Source organism: Myotis yumanensis, unplaced genomic scaffold (assembly GCF_028538775.1).
Source record: "Myotis yumanensis isolate MYYU_CA2020_CCGP unplaced genomic scaffold, mMyoYum1.0.hap1 SCAF_19, whole genome shotgun sequence".
In the NCBI taxonomy this organism is placed as follows: domain Eukaryota; kingdom Metazoa; phylum Chordata; class Mammalia; order Chiroptera; family Vespertilionidae; genus Myotis; species Myotis yumanensis.
The window spans coordinates 21148600-21171545 of NW_027223770.1; the positions used below are offsets into that span (position 1 = coordinate 21148600).

Genomic DNA, 22946 nt, shown 5'->3' on the forward strand with positions numbered 1-22946 from the left:
CATTAAAATTAAGAAATTAGGCCCAATTATCCTGTCGGCGCAGTTGGGAGAAGTTGTCAAGGGCTGGTTTATTCATTAGTTTGCACAGAAGTTCAGTGGCTTCCTAATGGTGTGCTATTTTTTTATCTCCTCCTTCTCTTGCTTAAAAAAAAAAATGTAGGAGGTGTTTTTGTTTCTCCGCAGAGCGGCAGACTGGATGAGTTGGCGAGACCGGGCCCAGGGAAGGCCCGGGGAGGGCTCACCCCGCTTCTGGGCTGTGTCAGCAGGACCCAGCCGTGCCAGGCAGAGGTACGGATTAGAGGGGTAGGAAGGCCTGGGCACCTGCTACACTGCCCTCTCCTCTCCGATGCCCGGGTCCCTGGGGCAGGCTCTCCACTGACCCAGCGCACCTCCCAGGCTCACCGCCTTCACTGCCAGCCCCATGGGGCTGGGTCCACTGGGAACACATGCTCTTCCTCTTGTGCCGGCAGCTGTCACCAGCTACAGCTCGCAGGCCAGTCTCCATCTGGCCAGAGTGGGCAATGTGTGAACGTTGGTCGGGTGAATGAATGAAAATGTTCTTGACACAATCCTTTACTGCAGGTGAGAGGATTTCCTGGGCCCCTGGCTGGGTGCAGGTGGATGGTCTTGAGCTCGGAGGTGAGTGCACGGCCCCAACCCGCTTCAGAAAGAGACCGTCCTCTCTGGAAGCTTCTGCCCTGCTCCCTTCCCTGGATCCTTTGTCCTGGACTCCTGACCAGATTGGGAACCAGTTACAGCCCACTGGCCTCCTGGTTGTCCTTCATCTCCACGTGTCGATGCTCGCTGATTGCCTGTGAGCTCATGCTTCTTGAATCTGCATTTCCTAATTGCTTTCCTCTGTCTTCCATGCCAGCGGTCCTGCCTCTTCCGTCTCGCAGGCAAGCACTGACCTACATTTCCACAGGCACCGCCGTCCGTGATGCTGCCAACATGTCAAGTGGTGTTTAGTGCGATGGCTCCGCTGTGGTCTGGATGCCCGGCCCCTCAGGTTGGCAGCTCTCCCAGGCCAGCGTCTTCCCCACTCCTGTCAGCCGGGACTCCAGAGCCTGGGAGGCTGGGAAAAGAGGAAAGGCTTTCCCGGGAGGTGTCAGAGGGGGAGGGCGGTGGGGTGGGATGGCGGTAGGGGACAAGGCTGGCAGCTTGGCAGGCACGGGGTGGGTGGGGAAGGGGTGTGCCCTCTAGTGGGAGGGTTCTCAGGCTGACCTCTGTGACCAGTCGGGAAGTGGCCTGAGGCACCGCGCAGGGTGTCTGTCTGGGCTGCGCCTGGGACAGATGGACACATAGTCTCCACGCGGGACTGCAGGAGAGCCTGACAAGTTCTAGCGCACTCACAGGCAAGCGGCAAAACTCTTTGAAATCAGGGCTTTCTCCGAAAATCCAGGCCAGGCTGCTGCTATTCTTAGAGCCTCTTGGGCTTCTGCAGAGAGCACAGAGGGGGAGGGGATTCGGGGCTGAGTCCAGGTCTGCCTCTCCCACCCACACGCTGTGTGCGGCTCCGTGAGCCCTCGACCTTTCTGGGCCTAGGTTGGCATTTGTCCTGGGTCCCTTCTGCCTCAGAGGCTTTATTCTGAAGAGAGAGAGAACGTGAGTGCAGGCGACCCCTGCTCTCTGCGCAAAAGGCCTGGAGACATGAACTGAAGTGATCCCTGTTGGTCCAGGTTAGAGTCTGCCCTCTGGGCACTTTCTCTCTAACCCAGGGGGCTGCACATTCAGATCACACTGTCCCTCTCGCCACCACAGCCCTCGCTGTCTGAACCCAGGAATCAAACAGATCCGCGGGAGGGCTTGGTGGACTCAAAGTCCCAACAAATCCTGGTGAAGGCATTCAGTCAGGGGGTGCGTCTACCAGGTGCCTGCTGTGTGCGGGCCCCGCAGCCGGAGCTGGAAACAGCGGTGAGCGAGACCCGTGCTGTCCTGGCACACGGAGCCCCCAGCCTGGCAGGGGAGGGGACACAGGGCAACAGTTCCCCGACCCCGAAAGGACAAGTCTGGCCATTGTGCATGCCCAGGAAGGGACACCCAGGCCAGCCTCGGGGTCAGGCTGGAGAGATGGGGGGAGGCAGAAGCAGGGCATGTGGCAGTCTCCTGAATGCTCCTTCATTCGCCTGTTCATTCATTCATGCACCCATTCATTCCACAGCATTGGGTGCCGATGGACGGCGGGTGGTCTCACGCAGCGGCTACCTGGTTGGAGGACTGTCTGAGCTCAGGTGAGGCTGGGGGGATCTACGGGGAGCTCCAGAGTCTCGGGGCCTCCATGTACATGCATTCACTTCTTTATCGTGTAAAGTTCAGAATGTGCCCATCAAGTTCATCTGTGTGACGATGGCAGAAATGGGAAGAGAGAATGGAGGTCGGTGCCCGGAAGGCACACCCACCACGTGCGCTGAGCTCACCTACCTATGAGGGGCTGGGAAGCGAGACCAAGAGGTTTGGTGGACATCTCCACCTGGGGAGAGAGATGAGAATAAGACAGTTCACATAGTTTTCGCTGAGTCAGAAGAAGAGAGCGAGTGGCAGGCAGTGAATGTGTGCGTCCCTGTGACTGCCATGTGCATGCGTGTCTTTCCGTGTGACCATGAGACTGTGGGTCGGTGTCTTTGTCCCTAAGTGTGTCTCTGTGTGTGACAGCATGACGGTGCCTTAGGACGCTGCTGCCACCTGCTTCCGGGGGGAGTCGGGAAGCATAGCTCTGTGAAGGGCACCCTGACAAGCAAGGGTGGGTTTGGGGGAATGCAGACTCTGGGCTCCACCCCCTGCAGCCCACCCAGCCTGTGCCACGTGGGAACTGCCTATGGCTCCTCACTTGCTCCGTCCTTCTCCTGGGAAATCCCTGGCACAGCCAGGAAGCCACCTCCTCATGCAGGGAGCAGGTCTGGTGAGAGGGGAGGGGGCAGCGAGGTTGGCTTCCCGGTCCATCCCGCAAGGCCAGGCACAAGGCCCTGTGCCAGACCCACAGGGTGTTCTCTTTGTAGCCAGTCTTGTGCAGAGCTCACTGTGAGGGTCTCACTAAAATCCTCCATTCGGAACCTAAATGCGATAAATAGCCGCTGACAGGGGAGGAGTGGTGATCACACCAAATCCAATTCAGGCTGTTTGCACATGCGGAGAGCTGGAGGCGACGGCAGTCTGAGGTCGAGGGCGCGGGAGAAGCGCACTGCCCGTGCTGACTCACACGGCGCTATATTTGGCGCCTTGATGAGGATAAATCAATGAGCTAGAAAATACAACCCCTCTTCACTTAACCAGGCAGGCGCGCGCGTTCCCAGAATGCAGAAAGCAAGCACCGAAATTTCAATTAGTGCTTTACACCCCATGGCTTTCTGGTTGTGAATCATTAGATTGGAACACGGGGCACAAACACGCCAGGAGCAGGCGAGGCGGGGGCCATCCGGCAGGTGAGATCTCTCCAAGCAGAGCCTGTGGGAGGCGGGAGGAGCTCCCTGGGGTGCAGCCGAGCTACACGCAGGTGTGGAAAGCAGGAAGGCGCCTGTGCAGGGCCCAGCCAGGCAGATGCGGGCAGGCCTCTGGTCATTGCTCCAGCCTGGGGGACCCCGTGGGGACCCCGTGGGGACCCTGGGGGCACCCTGTGGCCGAGTCACATCAGAGAGCCAGGGTGATTGCCTCCCTCCCTCCCCCACAGAGAAAATTTTAGAACTTCAGAAGCAACAGTTAAGCTTATGGTATTTTATGTGGTGACTCTGGTGGTTTTAAGGGTATATAATTATCTTAAAGCTCATTAATATTTATACATTAAATATGTAAGCTTTTTTGTACGTCAATCATACCTCAATATTTTTTTTAAAAAAAGAGGAACACAAAATTTAAACAAGACAAAGAAAACGGTGGCTTGCTTCTTTGAAAAACAAACACACAAAAACCTGCATACTAAATCTAGTTTATCTCAATCCCTTCCCGTCAATATTTTAGTTATTTTTTTCCCCTTGTTCCTCTCCCTCCACCCCCGGGAATGAGGCAGGGTTGAATATCAACTTCCTTGCTTTGGATGGCTAAGACCCCAGCCCCGGCTTCATTCCTTAGGGTGCCCGGTCCTCTCCTCATCCAGACTCATCAGCACATCTGCAGGGCGCCTCTTAGGGGCTGCCTGTGATGGTGATGGTGGCGGCTCTGAGAAGCAAAATCAGAGAAGCTCAAAATGGGGAACAGAGTCCATGAGCCATTTAAAAAATATATTTGGAAATAATTTCTGTTAGGGTCGCCGAAGGAGGAACACACAAAAGGGGTAAAGAATTATACATTACTAGAGGCCCGGTACACGTGCAAGGGTAGGGTCCCTAGGCCTGGCCGGCAACCAGGGCCAATCAGGTTCCCCACCTCCCCGCCACCCCACCTTCTCCTTCCCACGATGGCCTACGCCACCCCCTGGTGGTCAGCGCACATCATAGCGATCAATCGAACTCCCCGTCTCCCGGTCGAACTGCTGAGGGGGACACTTTGCATATTATTCTTTTATATATATAGATTAGGTCATCTGGAAACCAGAGGGCTGAGCCCCCAAATGGCACCAGCACCCAGGGACGGGGAGGGGAGTCAGAGATTTTAAAGGACTCCAGATGGGCTTTTTCAGTGGGGAATTCACTGGGTGCCTGGATCCTGGGCAAGTCCGAAGGGGAAAGTTAATGGTCTTAGAAAATGGAATGTGGTCTAAGCAAAAGGGAATGTCAATTGCGAAATGATCGAAAGGTCCGTTTCCCGGGGAGGGGCTATGGATTCGATTATGTGATCAGACCTAACAATTTTAAAATTATAAAGTTGCAATAGAAAAGAATTACTTCTATACCCTAGATTTGAATTCACCTATTTTTAACATTTTATTCTCATTTTCTGTCTCTCTAGATGTAGTACCATACATATTTTCATTTTTACTAAACATTTATCTGAGAATAAATTACATGCTCCCTGGCCTCTTATACCTAGAATATTTCAGTGTGCATTTCTAGGGAAAGAAATATTGTCTTTTATGCAGACAGTATTATTAACTTCAGAAAATTGATTATTAATACAGAACTTAAATCTAATTTACTGCCTATACTTCAATTTTGTCAATTTATGTCTTTTTTATAGCGTTGCTTTTCTTGCAGTAGAAGATTGATCGCATACTGTACTGTCATACCATAGTTCTTTGTCTCCTCTAATCTGTAAAAGTTTGTGTCTTTTTAAAAAAAATCTATTATTGAAACTGGAGAACCCATGGGTCCGGGCTGCCTGTCACTACTTGAGCCAATGAAGCAGAGACAGGGTTGAATTATATATGAGCATTTATTCTAATAATGCCGGCAGCATGGGAGAGCTGCAGGCCATCCAGGAATCTGCTCTGCCCCCTCCCCCATAATCCAGCTGCTTATATGGGGTACAAGGACAAAGATTACATGGGGAACTGGGCAAAGGGAATAAGAATGGATATACTAGCAATGGTTACAGGTTGCAGGCAAAGCGGGCCATGTGGGCTGGGGGGTTCACAAAGGGCAGGGGGCATCCGGGACTCCATTTCTTTCCTCAACAAGGTTGTTCATCTTTCCGTGATAATGGGCAGCTCCCGGATGGTGAGGGTGGACAGCATTTCCAGGTGAGCTCCCAGGTCCCGTGTACAACTCCCAGCCAGGTTAGAATGTACTTTCTTTAATCAGATCAAAACAATCATGGTTAACAGAGCATGATGAATATTTCTTATAATTATGGCTGGTCCCCAATGTTATATTCCTGCCCCTAACATTATGACTTGGACATTTTCGAAGAATACGGTTGATCTGCCATTTTTTATAAACCCTTCTACCACCTGGAAATTCTCATTCTGTTACTGTAGTTAGCTAGATATTAATAAGAAGAACGCAAAAGGAAGTGGACATTGTTGGGCCTTGTGGGCTGGGACATGAAGACAAGGCTGGGCTTTTTCCATGGTGGAGGGAGGGAGATGGGACATGGAGAAACCAGGAGGGGAACTCATTTGATTTTGCATCATGAATAAACCTTGCCACACCACAGTCTCAGGTGTGTGGGTCCTTGAAATGCAGATCACATAACCTCTCTGGGCCTCCTTTTCTTGTTTCTAAAATGCAGATAATATGCCCGGCCGGTGTGGCTCAGTGGTTGAGCTCTAACCTATGAACCAGGAGGTCATGGTTTGATTCCTGGTCAGGGCACATGCCTGGGTTGCGGGCTCGATCCCCAGTGGGGGGCGTGCAAGAGACAGCCAATCAATGATTCTCTCTTATCATTGATGTTTCTATCTCCCTCTGCCTCTCCCTTCCTCTCTGAAATCAATAAAAATATTTTTTTTTAAAAAGAATGGAGTCTTTCCTCCTGCCCCAACCCCTGATAACCAGTGATCTTTTTACTGTCTCTCTATTTTTACCTTTTTCTGATTGTCAAGTAGTTAGAATCATTTCAGATTGGCTTCTGTAAAAGTAATATGCGTTTGAAGTGTCTTCCGTATTTTCCATGGCTTGATGGCTCATATCTTTTTAGCGCTGAATAACATCCCATTTTCCAATGAACTGCCGTGTATTTGTCCACTCCGCTACTGAAGGGCATCCTGGTTGCTTCCACTTTTCGGCAATCGTGAAAAAGCTGCTATAAGCATTCGTGTGTAGTATTTTGTGTGCTCGTCCTTCTCTCATGACCTAATTCTCTCTAAGTGGTCTATCAACAGAAGAAAAAAAAAGATCATTTCTAACTTAATTTTAAAATAGAATTGACCTATTAATTCATAACTACTCATTACTGTTTCAGGGTTATTGATTCAAATTGTGTCAGAGCCTCATTCGCTGGTCCATTCAGCCAATATTTACAAAGCTTCTCACCAGGCACTGAACGTGGAGGTAGGGGAGGAAATAGACAAGCTCCCACCTCTAAGACTAGCAAGGAAACAAAGGAATACAGAATACGGCTGTCCTGAAGGACTGTGTGTAGGATGCGGAGGCCTGTCCTACATGGTGAGGATGCTTTAGGGCAGTGGTTCTCAACCTTCCTAATGCCGCGACCCTTTAATACAGTTCCTCATGTTGTGGTGACCCCTAACCATAAAATTATTTTCATTGCTACTTCATAACTGTAATTTTGCTACTGTTATGAATCGTCATGTAAATATCTGATATGCAGGATGTATTTTCGTTGTTACAAATTCAACATAATTAAAGCATAGTGATTAATCACAAAAACAATATGTAATTATATATGTGTTTTCCGATGGTCTTAGGCGACCCCTGTGAAAGGGTCGTTCGACCCCCAAAGGGGTCTCGACCCACAGGTTGAGAACCGCTGCTTTAGGGAAAGGTTTATAAGAGGAAGCAAGGCAGAAGGTCATGTCTACCTTGAGCCTCCCTTCGTGGCTCCCCCAACCCCCTCCAGTTAGGGCTTGCTCCTCCCTCCTGAACTATTTGACACATTCATGCATATGTGTGATAAAAGCTGAAGAGCGAAGGCTGAGTTTACACAAGAGCAGAGTGAAGGAAGAGAAATTCATGCATCCATGGGCATTTTGCAGGTAGAATCAATAGGAGTTCGTGACCAAGAGGATGCAGTAACCAAATGGAGAGAAAAGAAGGCTAACTTCTAGAGCAAGCCTGGGATGCGGAGGCCCACCTGTGTGTGGACATGCAACTACATGCGTGTACACGGAGCTCTGGCTTGATGTCTTCCGTCTCTGCCTTGAGGAGAACTGGATGTGACTGTGGCCATGAATGTTGACCAGGTGATGCGAAGCTGATGTTCTGGAGGCTGACGGGATTCCCCCTGGTTCATTGGTCAGGTGAGCATTTCCCATCTACTGGGGGTACGATGGGTTGCTTGTGAGACTGTTACCACTCGACATGACCTATTCTTCACTCTGGCTTCCCTGAGCAGCCCTTTGCCATTGCCTCACTCACTGGGAAAAAGTGACAGCAAGCTGGGCGGGTTGTACCTGCCCTGGAAATCCAGAGGAGTCGCTCCCCCTTTTTTTCCTGCTTCACTCAGAACCGAATCCTCTGATTGAGCTGAGTGGCAGGGGTCAGCCCCTATTCCCAGCTCCATCTAGTGTCACTGATTTGTGATTTCTCTCTACAAATGGACTGATTGCTTAAATTAAATCTTCATGCTCAGGCATTTAGAGGAAGCTTCAGATGCAGAATTGTTTACAAATGTCTGGAGTCTGAACCCTGAATGTGAGAAGTGTATTTGCATAAGTTTCCGAGGGCTAAACGGCACCTTTTGTCTTGGTGCAGATGAGCCCTGCGCGAGGGTCCCAGCAGTGAGCACTAATCCCAAAACCACAGACCTGGTGGCATCTTATTCTGAGAACTGGTTCACATATGGTCTGAGATATAGATTTCTCCTTCCTCTAGGGCAGCGGTTCTCAACCTGTGGGTCGCGACCCCTTTGGGGGTCGAACGACCCTTTCACAGGGGTCGCCTAAGACCATCGGAAAACACATCTATAATTACATATTGTTTTTGTGATTAACCACTATGCTTTAGGTTCAATTTGTAACAGTGAAAACACATCCTGCATATCAGATATCTACATGACGATTCATAACAGTAGCAACATTACAGTGATGAAGTAGCAACGAAAATAATTTTATGGTTGGGGGTCACCGCAACATGAGGAACTGTATTAAAGGGTCGCGGCATTAGGAAGGTTGAGAACCACTGCTCTAGGGGGAGCCTAGGACTGCCAGGAACCCCCAAGCAGCCAGGAGCCACCCCATCAACCCTGCCAGACTCCATGTATGCCTACCGGAAGAGGACAGGCACGGGGCACCATCCCTCCTACCCAGCACACAGCTCTCCGCACACACCTGCCCGCCTGCTGTCTTCCCTAAAGAGGCCATCGTTTGCCTTTCCTGTTATCCCGTCAGGAGCCCAGGCTGTGGGGTGCCCTCTCTGCCTCTGTCCTTTCTGTTCCCCAGCGTCACTAGGTGGGATGCCTTCTTGGACTGGAGTCACCAAACCCCCCAGAAGGTTAGAGAACCTGGGTTTGGGGATGAGACTGGGGCTCCAATTCTAGCTTCATCACGTACCCACTGTGTGCCCTGGGCAAGTCATGAAGTCAGTCCCTCTGCTCATCGACCTGGTCCCCCATAAAACGAGGATGTACGCGAATGGAAACCACTCTGTGCAGCCTTTGGCAAAGTGCCTGGCACAAGCAACCATCAATACTAGGTGTACCGGTTAAAAATGCGGATACCGGCTAAAAATGCGGATTAGCCATTAACCAGTTAAAAATGCGGATTTTGTAATCAAGGAAAACACGATAATTTCAAGAGAAACATCAAAAGTGCTTCATTCAAAGTAATGTCCATCGCTAACACTTTTCTTCAAAATAATGAATTATAACTTCCCGCAAGTGCTTTTTTTTTTTTGGCACAAAATTCGACATTTTTAAGGGTAAACATATCTATGATGTTAACACCTTCAGAAAATTTTGACATATGAAGTTTTGAAGCTTGTTGTCAATGCAACAAAATAGCATACATATCAAATCGCATATATACCAACATATGTGTAATTCCATCTATCGAAAAAAATCTGCATCCCTCACCGGCACACCTGGTATATAATCACTACTATTATTGTGGTACTGTTATCATTGTCATTATTATTATAATGACCCAGATTTTGTGACTATCTAAAAGCCTTCATTTAGATGCAACACTGAAAAACAAACAAACAAGAAAACCACCCAGACACAGTGTAAAAAGAATACAGTGCCATCGATGACGCTGCAAAACAACAAGCTAGAATCTTCTCTAGTGAAGCAGCCAGGTTACATTTAAGTTAAACATCACCCTGAGCTAAATATAGAACGTGGGAAATTCTACAGAAACAGGTGACCCAGATTCCTCCGCCAGATAACCGGCTTGGGAACAGGGATGCGGGGAAATGGGACAGATTTAAAGGGACCCCTGCAGTGCGGAAACCTTGTGTGCAGCCTGATGGAAGCAGCCACTGCAAGGACTCTTGTTTGTTATTGGAGGAAACCAAGGGGTTTGACCATAAGCAAGTACTCGTTGATATTGCAATGGTGTTAGAAATTTTGCTAGATGTAATTGTAGAATTGCAGTTATGGCCTAAACATGTCCAGTTTGTATACATAAACGCTGAAGTCCTCTCAGGTACAATTACTGCAATGCTAGGATTTACTTTAATATCTCCTGGAGGAAATGAGGTGGGCATGGGAGAGGCGCACATAAGGGTTAAATTGAGGGCTTTGACTACTCTTTCTACTTTCATGCATATGTGAACATGCCTAGCTATACTAATAAAAGGGTAATATGCTAATTAGACCGGACATCCTTCTAGACAAAGCCATTGTGGCAGAGGCGGTTAGAGGGCGATCAGGCTGGCAGGGGAGAGCAGTTAGGGGGTGATCAGGCTGGCAGGCAGAGTGGTTAGGGGTGACCAGGCAGGCAGGCAGGTGAGTGGTTAGGAGCCAGCAGTCCTGGATTGCAAGAGGAATGTCTGACTGCAAGGGGTCCCGGATTGGAGAGGGTGCAGGCCGAGCTGAGGGATTCCCTCCTCCCGTGCACGAATTTCGTGTACCAGGCCTCTAGTAATGAAATAAGTATAAAAGTCCACATAAGCTCCCACTGGCTTGATTTTACCAGTGCCCCCTGTTGGTAGCCCAGTGCATACACTCTGGGGAGGGGACCCTGGTCCAACCCAGGAATCAGAGGGAACTGGCTCCTGCACCTTCACAACGCCCACGGCCCCACCCCCCACCCCCCACCCCCCGCAACCCCACAATATCTGCCACCTGCCCTTCGGGCCTCTGCCCTCTGTCCTGGTCCTGGGCTGTCTCAGCACCTGCTAGACACGCTCGCTCTCTGACCAGCGACCTAACTTCTCTGAGCCCCAGAGTCTCGTTTCAAAACTGGGAATGGTGATAGTTACCTCCCGGCTTGAAGCCCTCAAAACACGTGACTCCTCCTCTTCCTGTCTTTGGTTCCTCTTGGTTTAGCTGAACTCTGCAGGCTGGGGAGAGCCAAGCTTCGTGAGCCTGTATTGAGGCTGCTGATGATACAAATGAGGCCGGTTGGCAGGCTTTGGTGCACGGAACTCAGCTCTGAGCCAAGCCTCCTCCTCCTCCTCCTCCTCTTCCTCCCCCCGAGCATCTCTGCGAATCATAGCTTCCAGCTATTAAACTAAAAATGCATCTTTCACTGTCAAGAAGCCATGCCACAGACATCCAAGAGTCCTTAGCTATGCAAGTTTGCTATCTTGGCCTAGAAATGGGGCAGCTGAGCCAACTTAATATCTTCCTTCAAGAATCTGCCGGCGCTGATGCCAAGAATGTTCACCAGCTGTCTCTGGCTCTGATGAGCGATGAACCAGAGGAGCCCAGAGGAGCCACATTTGACCTGTTGTGAATTCAGCTTCCACCACCGGCGTGGGGCCCAAAGACAGGCCCCAGGCAAGGGGCTGGGCCATGTTCAGCCCTCATCTCAGCAGAAGGGCTTCGGATGGAGGACCAGTCGGCAGAGGGCCCGGGCCCAAACCCGCAGCACCCGGCCTTACAGGCAACGGTGAGTATTTTGATTTATATTTAAAGGAATAGAGAAATTCTGGAGAGTGATGGAATCTACTTTTCATCTATAAAATGGCCAGAGCTAAACTTCTGTCTTTTCTTAGCTACACTTAGGGCATCACCGCATTAACAGAAATAGCAAAGCTTTAGGACCAAGTGGCTTTCGTCATGAGCTTGGGCCTGGGAGACTGTTAAACCCCAGAGCCCAGCAGGGGCAGTGGGACAGGCTGTTCTGCAGCCACTCCCTGCGGGAGGAGTGCCCACCGGACACGCGGCCTGGACAGGCAGGCTTCCCCGGTCACTCCAGCACATGATGGCTCAGCAGGTCTATTCGTGGCTCAGTGACCTCCTTCTCCTCTACCCCAGGGTCCGGAGAGTCCTTTAGTTAATGTTGCCGAGTGGGCAGGTCCAGTTACTCCACCAGCGCCTGAAACAGGACGGCTGGGGACCCCTCTCCTTCCCACTGCCCCCCTCCCCTTTCCCAGACAGACCCTGGTTCCAGACCTGCCTGGGCAGCTGGGCCTCAGCCTGGAAGGACTGGCCCTCACCTCCAGGTGGCCACAGACCTTGTCCTTGGGATCTCAGGCTACTAGTAGCTGCCTCCTCTGCAGCCTGTGCCCCCAGCCTCTTGTTGTGTCCAGCGGGGATTAGGGATGGCCGGTCGCTCACCCCCCAGGTCATCTGTCACCTGCCTCCCACTTGTCGACACCAGCCAGGGTTTGTTTCCGTAACCTGGGTTCATGGGACTGAGGGGTTCATGGGACTGAGGGGTTCATGGGACTGAGGGATTCATCAGGCTAAGGGGCCCCTCCAACCCTCTACACCCAGAGGCCTTCGCTCTGACTGTCTGGAGCCGCTGGCGGTGGGTGTGGAAGAAGTGCCTCCTGTTGTAACTTCATCACCAATTAAGTGAACCTCTGGCGTCCTCAGAGGAAAAATTACTACAAGCTCTGAATACATGTTTGAAAGATCAGCATGATCATTATAGAGCATTACTCAGTTTGTTAAGTGTGCTTTAAAAAACCCACCATGGAATATATCTTCATTGTAAAGTCATCTGTTGTTTCTTACAAATGATTAGCTGTCACTGAATCACCAATTTAACTTTGTTGTGTGGTTAAGACTAATTTTTTTTTCACTGTCGAATATATATATACTATATATTTATTTTTTTCCCCAGAGAGGAAGGGAGAGTGTGTGTTGGCGGGGGGGGAGGGAGGGGGCAGAAAGAAACAAACCAGTTTACTTTAAAGCATGGGCTTGATGATCAGAAAGTTCTGGATTCACATTCCGAGAGCTGTGCGACTGTGTGGTGGGTAGGAGCGTGACCCAATACTGGGCTTAACGCCGAGGTCTACCTGTGTTACGTGTGGAAAGTTACTTATGTTTTCTGTGCCTCAGTTTCTTGTCTGTGAAAGTGGGGGTTATAATACTAGCTATCCCACAGGGTTGTTGTGATACCGAAGGACACGTGTGTAGTGCTTAGAGGAGGTCCTGAACAATAGTAACTGTCATTATTATTATCATTGTCATTGTGATGATGATTGATGATGATGATGGAGATGATATGATGACAACCTTGGACAATGACCTTCTCTTAATTTCTCTTTCTTTGTCTCTAAAGTAATGATAAACTTACCTTCCATGGTGGACACTGTGATACACCACCCAGGTGCCCCTCTGATGAAAAATCGCTTCCTCAACTATGTTGGCAACAGCTTTTAGAGGTTAGTCCCTTCGGGGATCTTGTCAGCTGCATTGGAGAGAAGTGGTCCTACCAGAGTCATGTCTTGTCTCAGTCCACATTCATGACTGATGGGTATGGGCCTGTATGACCTTTTCACCTGGGCCCAACTTGGGATAAGTCTGAAGGACTATCATGCCTCCATTCCAGTTGAATTTTGGAGGCCTCTATACCAGTTCAAATTCTCCCTCTGTCCATTCTTTCTTCATTTTCCTTCCCCCCCCCGCCAGGTCTTGATCCCAAAGATACTTCTTAAAAGCATTTTACTTTCCAAATGTTATCTCCTAGCCAGCTGTCTTAGGAACCCAACCTGTGACACCCAACCCCACAGAATTGTTGGCAGGATTAAGAAGCATAACATATACAGTATTCAGCACTATGGCTGGACAATACCCCCACTTACAATATCACAAACTAAACCCTTTTGGGGGGCCTTTCTCTCCATTGTATTCTATGCCTTCTCCCTGAAACATGGCACCGATGACCAACTCAAATGAAAAATGATTTTTCAGGTCAACCTAAACTCATTGTGTTTTCGTTCAGGGTAGAGTTTGACAGTTAGCCCCAGATGACATGAGGGACTCAGGTCCAGCTGGTTTAATGAAATCAGCTTAATTCCTCCCCCAAATACAAGGCTTCAGGTTTGGGGGAAGATCATGTGCCTCCAGGAAATGCCTGTTCATTAATAGAGTTCCTGCTTTGTTACTCTACATTTTCTCACACCTGCCCCCCCGCCCCCCAAGTTCATTCATAATTCTAGTTGTTGCCTTTTCAGGAACCATGCATAATAACATGAGACAAGGCACTAATTTACATAGGGACTATCAAGGCTATTTGCAAAGCAACAAAATACACATTGTTTGACAGGTACAGCAGCGTTACCTATGCTGATCATGAAGGTCATTTTCTGTGTGTTGCTTGGGGAAATCTCAGTCAATGAATCTTGCTCTTAACTTCACACTTGATTTTCTTTGTGGCAAAAAGCCAGGGGCATGTGGGCACTTATAAACAATAAAAATAAATGATATTGGAAAGAGGCGAAGCCATCAACATCATTTAAAGTCTCCTCATCACGGGCTGACAAGTGATCACTGGACTTGCACTAGAGAAGGGAACGCTTGAAAAAGAGACCAAAGGGTGGATGGGTGAGAAATTCATCAGCATGAGCATCAGACAGACGCCCTGACCTTTGCTTGAGTGATGATTCTTTCGATCAGGTCAAGCCCCTGGGAATTACAAAGCCCGTGCTCCCTGTAAGGCTCATATTTTATTTACCATCTGTCAGAGTACTGGGAGTTTTATGGATTAAATAATCTCCCATTTACAGGTAAATACTCTTGGGGGAAATCCTATATAATAAAAACCTAATATGCAAATTGACCAAAAGGTGGAATGACCAATCGCTATGACATGCACTGACCACCAGGGGGGAAACACTCAACACAGAAGCTGCCCCCTGGTGGTCAGTGCGCTCCCACAGGGGGAGCGCTGCTCAGCCAGAAGCCAGCTCATGGCTGGTGAGCGCAGCAGCAGTGGCGGGAGCCTCTCCTGCCTCCACTGCAGGCGGGCGGTAAGGAGCGAGGGGTCCCAGACTGCAAGAGGGAGCAGGCCGGGATGAGGGACCCTGCTCCCCATGCACAACATTTCGTGCACCGAGCCTCTAGTAAAATTATAATAATATTTATCTTAAACCTAAAATGAACCCACAGGAATTTACAGAAAATAAGACAAAACATTGCCACCTAGCTGACAGCAAGTTTATTCTGGATTGAGATACAAAGCGTAACTAAGCCAGGGCTATTGAATAATTTACAAGAAGTAAATTATGGATTTAATTGTGCCCTCCAGAGCAAGATATGAGTAAGTTCTAAATCCCAACAACACATAATATGACCTTATTTGGAAATAGAGTCTTTTCAAATTTCAACAAATTCAGATGAAGTCAGACTGTGAGACAATAATCTTTTGTTGTTTGAAGAAAACTATTTGTGGTCCTTGGTTACGGCAGCTCTAGAAAACGAATACAGTAGGTTTTAGAAAAATTTGTGGGTAGGTTCTAAAGGCATTACTGTTTTGCTTCAGATTTAGGGAATCTGTGTGTCAGTCATTTTCCCATTCAGCTTGAGCTCTATTACAAACCTTGTGTTGAGATCAGTACAGAAACGAAAATGGCACTGAATTTTGTGTTAAGGATGGTAGAAAGTTCTCATGAGAGAAGGGGAAGGAGGCAGAGCAGAGAGGAGGAAGGAATAGCAGAGACGGTGGTAACTGAGGTGGAACAAGGGGCAGTAGTGGAGCCCTCGCTGGTTTGGCTCAGTGGATAGAGCATCAGCCTGCAGATGGAAGAGTCCCAGGTTCGATTCTGGTCAAGGGCACATACCTCGGTTGCAGGCTCCTCCTCAGCCCTGGCCCTGGTCAGGGCGCATGCAGGAGGCAACCAGTCAATGTGTTTTTCTCACATTGATATTTCTCTCTGTCTTTCCCTCTCTCTGCCACTCTCTCTAAAAATCAATGGAAAAATATCCTCGAGTGAGGATTCAAAAAAAAATTTTTTTTTTTTAAATTTAAGAGGCATCCATCTTTCCACCTAGAAATTCTACTCCTGGGGCTCCGTTGTATAGCAATATAAGCATCCATATGTGAGCAGGTAATAGCTTAAGTTGTCTTAGTGTGTTCCCTACTCCCCACATGGGGCTTCTGCTTCACTAGTCCACAAGGGTCAAGGGTCAAACCGATAGACAACTCCATGGCGGCTGGCAGTCCTAACCGCACGCTGGCCCCTGATACAGGAGTGGGGCAGGGCGAGCACTCACTCTCACAGCCACCAGAAGTGCTGACTGCGAAGGCGTGCAGTTCCCAAGACATGAAGGACTGTCCAGGAGCAGCGTGCATTCCATGACCAACTCTCTTGCTCCATTCAGGATGACTCCCAAGGACCACCCCAGACCCAGAGCGCTGGGCGTTAGCTGTTGGCTAACATTCCTTGGGTTGCAACTGCATCTCATTTCAACTTCTGCTCAAGTCTGATTGCCTGAAGCACTTAACAGGTGTGGCTCCTGGGGGTACTCCCAATCCACGCCCCACGCACAAATCTCCCCCTTAGCATCTCCTTCCCAGGGAATCCAAATGAAGACGAGGGTCATTGCTTATGTATCATTTATGTGCCAGGAGCTCTTTTTAAGACGTCTTTACGTCTCTAAATTGATTTAATTCTTACAAAATTCTTATGTAGTAGGAAGCATTATCATCTGTAAGACCACAAAGCTTCTCAGTGGTAGAATCGGGATTTAAAAACCAGGATCCGGAGGCCATTTCATTAATGTCTCCTTTGTAAGATTAAATATATTGAGCATTATTTCAAAAAATTAAAAAGCTATATGCCCAACCATCGTGGCTCAGTGGTTGAGTGTCGACCTATGAACCAGGAGGTCATAGTCGATTCCAAGTCAGGGCACATGTCCGGGTTGTGGGCTCGATCCCTAGTAGGGGGCATGCAGGAGGCAGCCGATCAATGTTTCTCTCTCATCATTGATGTTTCTATCTCTCTTTCCCTCTCCTTTCCTCTCTTAAATTAATAAATATATATTTTTATAAAGATATATAAAATGTAATGAGATGTGTACAGAGGTCTGCAAGACAACATGGTGTGTTTGAGACAATGAAAGAAATCCAGCAATTCCAGGTTCTGCAATGAGGTCGAAGAAATAGGCAGACAGGTTTTGGAGGTGACTTTCATCTTAGTTCAGGAAAAAGCTTTTATTTATTTATTTTTATTTAAGTACAAGTGCTCTGACTCTGAGCTTAGGGTATACATGGTTGCCTTTACTTTAAGGAATCAAAAATGTTTACTCTGCCTAGATACAAAGGCAATCCTGACAAATAATTATCTGCACTTTGTAAGTAAATGATATTGGCGTGCAATATTGGTTTGGCGTATCAGTCCATTTCTATCCGTTTCAAGACACTGGTCTAGTTCCTAGATGCCTGCCTGATTAAACTGCTTTAGGCTACCCAAATGAGGAACCACATTTCTCCAACACATCCTAAATTTTGAATGGTGATTCCCTTTTTTTTTTTTTTTTTAATGCTACTAGTTGACACTTGTGTCAAAGATCTTTAATTCTTACTGCCCTTCACTAATCCCCACCTATAATATCAACTAACCCTGGAACCTATCATTCTAACTCTAAAATGAGACCTCCTGTCCTAGCTGGTTTGGCTCAGTGGCTAGAGCGTTGGTCTGCGGACTGAAGGGTCCTGGGTTCGATTCCGGTCAAGGGCACATGCCTGGGTTGCGGGCTCAGTCCCTAGTAGGGGGTGTGCAGGAGGCAGCCGATCAATGATTCCCTCTCATCATTGATGTTTCTATCTCTCTCTCCCACTCTCCCTTCTTCTCTGAAATCCATAAAAAATATATATTATTAAAAAATAAAACAAAATTAGACCTCCTTAGTCATGCATATTTCAGTTATTTCCAGGCCTTTAGTGATCCGTGTACCTGATAATTATCTCTGCGTGTGGTATCATATCTCCCTGTATCGCTGAGAGCTTCCTCAGAACTCCTGGGCCCCTTGGTTCCTTCCACTGAACCAGGCCCCAGGGTCTAGGGTCAAACCAACCGATGATTCCATGACAGTTAGCATCCCTGACAGCAGTTTGGCCCCAATAGAGGAGTGGCCCCATAGGCTCTTTCAGCTTCTGCCACTGCCAATGCCTCAGCGATCACTAAACGTCTAGATTTTTCTCTTCTTCCTATGACGACGAATCAAATCAGAAGAAAGGCGTGTGAGCTACTGGTGGTGGTCTCTGCTCGAACGCTTTGCTTGCCACCATGCACCTCTCAATTAGAGCTATCCAGGCCATCAACATGTTCATCTCTTCTTGGGCCTTAGTCTTCTTGGCAGTAGGGATTTTGGTCAATGACTGGGCTAGAATAAACATTGAGACCAGAGCAGCTGTAAAAAGCCACAGCCCATGGATACACAGTACTATTTGGCCCAAAGGTAAGAACGAGACCCTAGGAAGATGGGTGGAGAGGGAGGGCTCACTTTTCCTTGACTTCCACTTACCTTACCAGCTTACTCGTTATTCTCTGGTGGAGTGTCCTCTGGCTGCAGTGGGCCCACTTTCATAATCCATATAGTCAAGGCAGAGTTCAAAAACCTCGCCATGTCTAATGTTTTGGAGATGTTTTGAAGCTCACAGACTTACTGGCTGGCCAGTAGAGAAGTCTTGGCAGGAGCAGCAGGGCCACCCCGCACAGCAAGAACAGAAGGGTATAAAAGAAAGGCAATGGGCAACCAGGCAAGTCGGTTATGTGGACAGCTGAGGTGAACAGGAGAAATTCGAGTATTTCCTAAGAAATGAGTTCTGCAAAAGGGAAGGAGGAGAAAAGAAACTTAACAGAGATACCAAGATAGATACGGTTTCTGTGGGTCCTCTCTCCCATTCAGCTTATGGCTTCCTGCTTCTTCGTCACCCTCACTTCTGTCTGTGTGATGTAATCACATCTCTCAATCGCCACCCCCCCCCCCACCCCATTTCCATTTTGACTTAGAGATGTGTGGCCCCTGGGTGGAAATGAGCCTAGAAGAAACATCTGTCCTTCTCTCAAGAGAGCGTCTGCTTTCCAACAGGTGAGATGGAAGTGATCAGAGTCATGCTGATTATAGTCCTCAGCCTTTCCTACTTTTATAACTTCTTCCTGGGATTGGAATTCACCTATATGATTCCTCAAACTGCGTGCGTCATCTTCATGGCTGTCTTCTTCACTTTCTTCACCGGTAAGACCCCCTAGCTCCCCTCCCTGGCACTGTACTTGGTCTGTGAGCCCAGCCTGTCGTTTCTGACTATTGCGGCCTTCCCAGAGTTTTGGCTCCGATATGCAGCTTCTGAATGGAACCATCCACGGACATGGATGAGGTGCATATATCCAGGGTGGAGGCTTAGAAATCAGGCCCCTCTGGGGGTTAAGATGGGTGGAGGCATCACGGTTCCTCAAAAGGGGCTTTTTTTTTCTCCTTTTGTTTGGCCACTAGGTGTCCTTCTGCTCACCACACTCCTACTGTATCACATAAAGCTAAGGCAAGGCAAATCCGTGTACTACTCTAATTATCATCTCACCTGGAACATTTCCACGGCCTACATTAGCATTTTCTTCCATTTTGCCTCTGGTGAGTGTTTTAAGGGCCTCTGAGGGGGAACGAGAACCAATCTACCCAGGATGGGAGGGAGAGTGAAAGGATGGGGAAAGGGAGTAAGGAAAAAGGACCGATCCTTGCATGTTAAGGGGGTAAAGTTCAAGTGGACTCGCTCTCGGATGACAATTCCTCTAGAGATAGAGCTGGAGATCAGGACTGGGTGACATGGTCAACGTGCTGGCCTAAGAGGGCAGCTCCTTACCTCCACCTTTGCTACCGTCTTTCATATCCTCCCCATCTCAGGGAAGACTAAAGAGAGTGCATAACATGGAATGTTCACGTAGGTGGGTGGGCAGTGTCATGCCAGGGCAGTTTTATTATTTTTATTTCATTATTATTTTTTTTAACCAATCTTTTTTTTTTAATATATTTTATTGATTTTTCACAGAGAAGAAGGAAGAGGGACAGAGAGTTAGAAATATCGATGAGAGAGATCGATCAGCTGCCTCCTGCACGCCCCCCACTGGGGATGTGCCCGAAACCAAGGCACATGCCCTTGACCGGAATCGAACCTGGGACCCCCCCCCCCCCCCCAGGGCAGTTTTAGATCAGAGAAAAGCAATCCCTAATACTAAATATTCAGCCACCAACATTGGAGACCCTTGCTCCTAAAGGTGGTTTTGTCTTGTTTTTGTTTTTTTTGTTAATCCTCAACCGAGGATATTTTTCCATTGGTTGATTGATTTTTTTAGGGAAAGTGGGAGAGCGAGGGAAAGACAGAGAGAGACACAGATGTGAGAGAAACACATCGATGGGGTGCCTCCCGCACAAGCCCTGACCAGGGCTCCGGCCGGGAGGAGTCTGCAACCAGGGTACATGCCCTTGACCGGAATGGAACCTGGGACCCTTTGGTCCGCAGGCCGACCTCTGTCCACTGAGCCAAACCGACGAATGCCTCTAGAAGAGTTTTAAAATTTCATTTAGAAATTCCTAAGTCAGAGGCATGTCCCTTTTCTAAAAGAACCCTCAATCTTGTTTCGTTGGGAAGTGTCTAAACCAGGGGTGGGCAAACTTTTTGACTCGAGGGCCACAATGGGTTCTTAAACTGGACCGGAGGGCCGGAACAAAAGCATGGATGGAGTGTTGTGTGAACTAATATAAATTCAAAGTAAACATCATGACATAAAAGGGTACGGTCTTTTTTTTTTTTTTTAGTTTTATTCCTTTCAAACGGGCGGGATCCGGCCCGCGGGCCGTAGTTTGCCCACAGCTGGACTCTAAACTCTCCTGCATCCAGTTTTATTCTGTCCCAATGAAGCATTTGGACCTCCTTCCAAATTCCTTGGGGCGGTTCAAAAGAGACCCCCCTGGGCTTTGGGTCAGCGTCTCTCTGTCAACGCAGAGGGAAATATTTCTTGACTATTTCATGAAACATCTACTGTTCCTCTGTCGCCCTCCCCCGGCTTCTCTCTTCCCCAGGACTCTTCTCTCTCCTAGAGTACCAGCGGGTCATGAAGAATGGTGCCTCGGAATCCACCATGGAAACCTTTGGCCGAGACAGTGACACGAGACAGCAGTCTGGGAGTTCTATCCAAGTGATTTCATTACCAGAGCGCAGCTCCATTCAACCCAGCGTTGTCCAGGTGCACTCTGACCCATCAAAGGAAGGTAGGCTCCCAAAGGCCTCACAAATGCAGAAACGCCGGGTCACCTGGGCCATGTGACTTGATCGTCCATCACTCCTACGTGCTCATCTCGATGAAAACCTTTTCCTGTGCCTGTTTCTGGGCGGATGTGCAACCGCGTTGTCTGTAAATGACTGTGACCCGGTTGACATCTGTCAGAAAACCCAGAATATGGCTTTTAAAAGAAAAAGTCCCTTCCCTGCTGAACTACTACTTTCTATTGGATGTCACCATTGAATAACATTTGTTAAAAATGTAATAAATGTTGCATAACGAATGTTTGCTGTATTGTTCATCGTGTACGTCACAAGGATTTAGAGTCATATATCATACCTTTGGGGTTTTGTTTATTTTGTGAAATATTTCAAACATTCACAAGGAATACAGAATAGTACAATAACCTGTGTACACATCATCCCACTTTATGAAATGTTACCAATTTGCCCTATTTGCTTTATTTTTTTGTCAATTACAGTTGGCATTCAATAAGTATTGTTTTCTGTTAGTTTCATGTGTACAGCATAGTGATTAGACATTTATAAAGTTTAGGAATTGTCCCCCATGATCAGTCTATATAATTGTATTAAATAATGTCACCCAGTAAATCCAATAATTTTTTAAGAAAAACAAACCAAAAAAAAAGGAGTGGAAAATTTATGCCACAAAAATACTGAGAAAAAAAGCCCACAAAAATTCTGGTGTGTCTATGTTAATTTAGGTTAAGTGAATGTTAAGGTAGGAATTGAGAGATACAAAAGTCCTTTTATACAGATGAATGGGCCCATTTAACAGGAAAATATTAAAATGCTAAATTTATGTGCACCTAGTAAAATAGCTTTAATATCTAGATGACTTACGAAAATTGCTATTCGTAAGTCATCCTTAATAGAAAGTATCTTAACAGTTTTATAGATCCTTAACATGGATGCACTTTATAATGATCTCTAGATAGATAGATAGATCTATATAAAGTGCAGAGTGTGAGAAAATGCCTGTCAATCAAGAATCGTATGCTATGCCACTACCAAGAATGTGAAATAACATTTGCAGATAGGGTTTTTACCACTAATAGAACCTTATCAAAGAACTTTAAAAAAAAACACCAAATTGTATCCTGTAAGGAATATTTGAGATACATGAAAGAATGAAAAGTTAGGAGAAAACTTTTTAAAAAAATTTAAAAGCTGTAGTGGACATGAAGAATGTCCCCATGGGCTCAGATTTAAGCCCCGCTTGTCAGCAAGGCTTGGGTAAGTTTCGAGCCATGCCGGATGGGTAGAAGCGGACTTGTAATGGCAAACAATTCTTGCAGACTCCCCCCAGGATCTTTGAACATAAGAGAAAGAACATTGGTGACCCTGGGTTGTACTTTAGTGCTGAGTACAGCTCAGTACGGCCTCCGATAGTGATGTTTCATTATTATGCAGGAAGCTGCCTAGAATGGCCTTGCTCTTCTGCATTGATTTTGAATTCTTCTTGACACTGTGAATGACTTGGCATATTTTATTAATGACTTCAGATACTCCGTGACCATGTCATCAAATATGTAAATCAACAGCCAGTGGGCAGCCATTTGGGAACATAAAAAGTATCATATGTCTTATTCACTGATGTTTCACTCCAGTGAGTCCCTTTCTTCTAGGTACATCTAATCATCTTAAGTGCTATTAGTGGACACCTGACCACTTCAGACTGTCGCTGCACACATTTCAATCATATTGTCAAAATTTTAGTATGGCTTTCCCTGCTGTCTGTGGGTAAACTAGATGGACAGAGTGACACTGAATCCTTAGGGTTTCCTATAGGTCTCCTTTCATCTAATTTGCATGT

The 22946-nt window shown here is 47.6% G+C and overlaps 1 protein-coding gene and 1 long non-coding RNA gene across 5 annotated transcripts; one reads left to right on the top strand and one right to left on the bottom strand.

Annotated features, from left to right (window-relative positions):
• Nucleotides 1–900: 900 nt before the first annotated feature.
• TMEM225 (transmembrane protein 225) lies at nucleotides 901–21374 on the top strand. 4 transcript variants are annotated; one of them, XM_070399479.1, is made up of 8 exons: nucleotides 901–1009; nucleotides 1762–1914; nucleotides 2162–2231; nucleotides 7526–7789; nucleotides 10981–11545; nucleotides 18928–19074; nucleotides 19330–19464; nucleotides 20929–21374. In XM_070399479.1, exons 5-8 carry the CDS (start codon nucleotides 11449–11451, stop codon nucleotides 21153–21155), a joined length of 606 nt encoding a protein of 201 aa, XP_070255580.1. In that variant the 5' UTR covers nucleotides 901–1009; nucleotides 1762–1914; nucleotides 2162–2231; nucleotides 7526–7789; nucleotides 10981–11448; the 3' UTR covers nucleotides 21156–21374. The 4 variants fall into 4 exon arrangements, with proteins under 4 accessions (XP_070255580.1, XP_070255578.1, XP_070255579.1 ...); XM_070399477.1 differs by having other exon boundaries at nucleotides 907–1009; nucleotides 20911–21374; XM_070399478.1 differs by having other exon boundaries at nucleotides 907–1009; nucleotides 11289–11545; nucleotides 20911–21374.
• LOC138997710 (uncharacterized) lies at nucleotides 5306–7758 on the bottom strand. The gene is made up of 3 exons (XR_011469007.1): nucleotides 7624–7758; nucleotides 6395–6681; nucleotides 5306–5659 (listed from the first exon to the last, which is right to left on the bottom strand). It is a non-coding gene; the product is annotated as an uncharacterized lncRNA (long non-coding RNA).
• Nucleotides 21375–22946: the final 1572 nt, after the last annotated feature.

Coding starts and splice junctions, on each gene's coding strand:
- TMEM225 (XM_070399477.1), top strand. CDS start 11,449: ATGTTCAGCCCTCATCTCAGCAGAAGGGCTTCGGATGGAGGACCAGTC. Junction 11,546..18,927: donor ACCCGGCCTTACAGGCAACG/GTGAGTATTTTG, acceptor GCTTTCCAACAG/GTGAGATGGAAGTGATCAGA. Junction 19,075..19,329: donor CTTCTTCACTTTCTTCACCG/GTAAGACCCCCT, acceptor TTTGGCCACTAG/GTGTCCTTCTGCTCACCACA.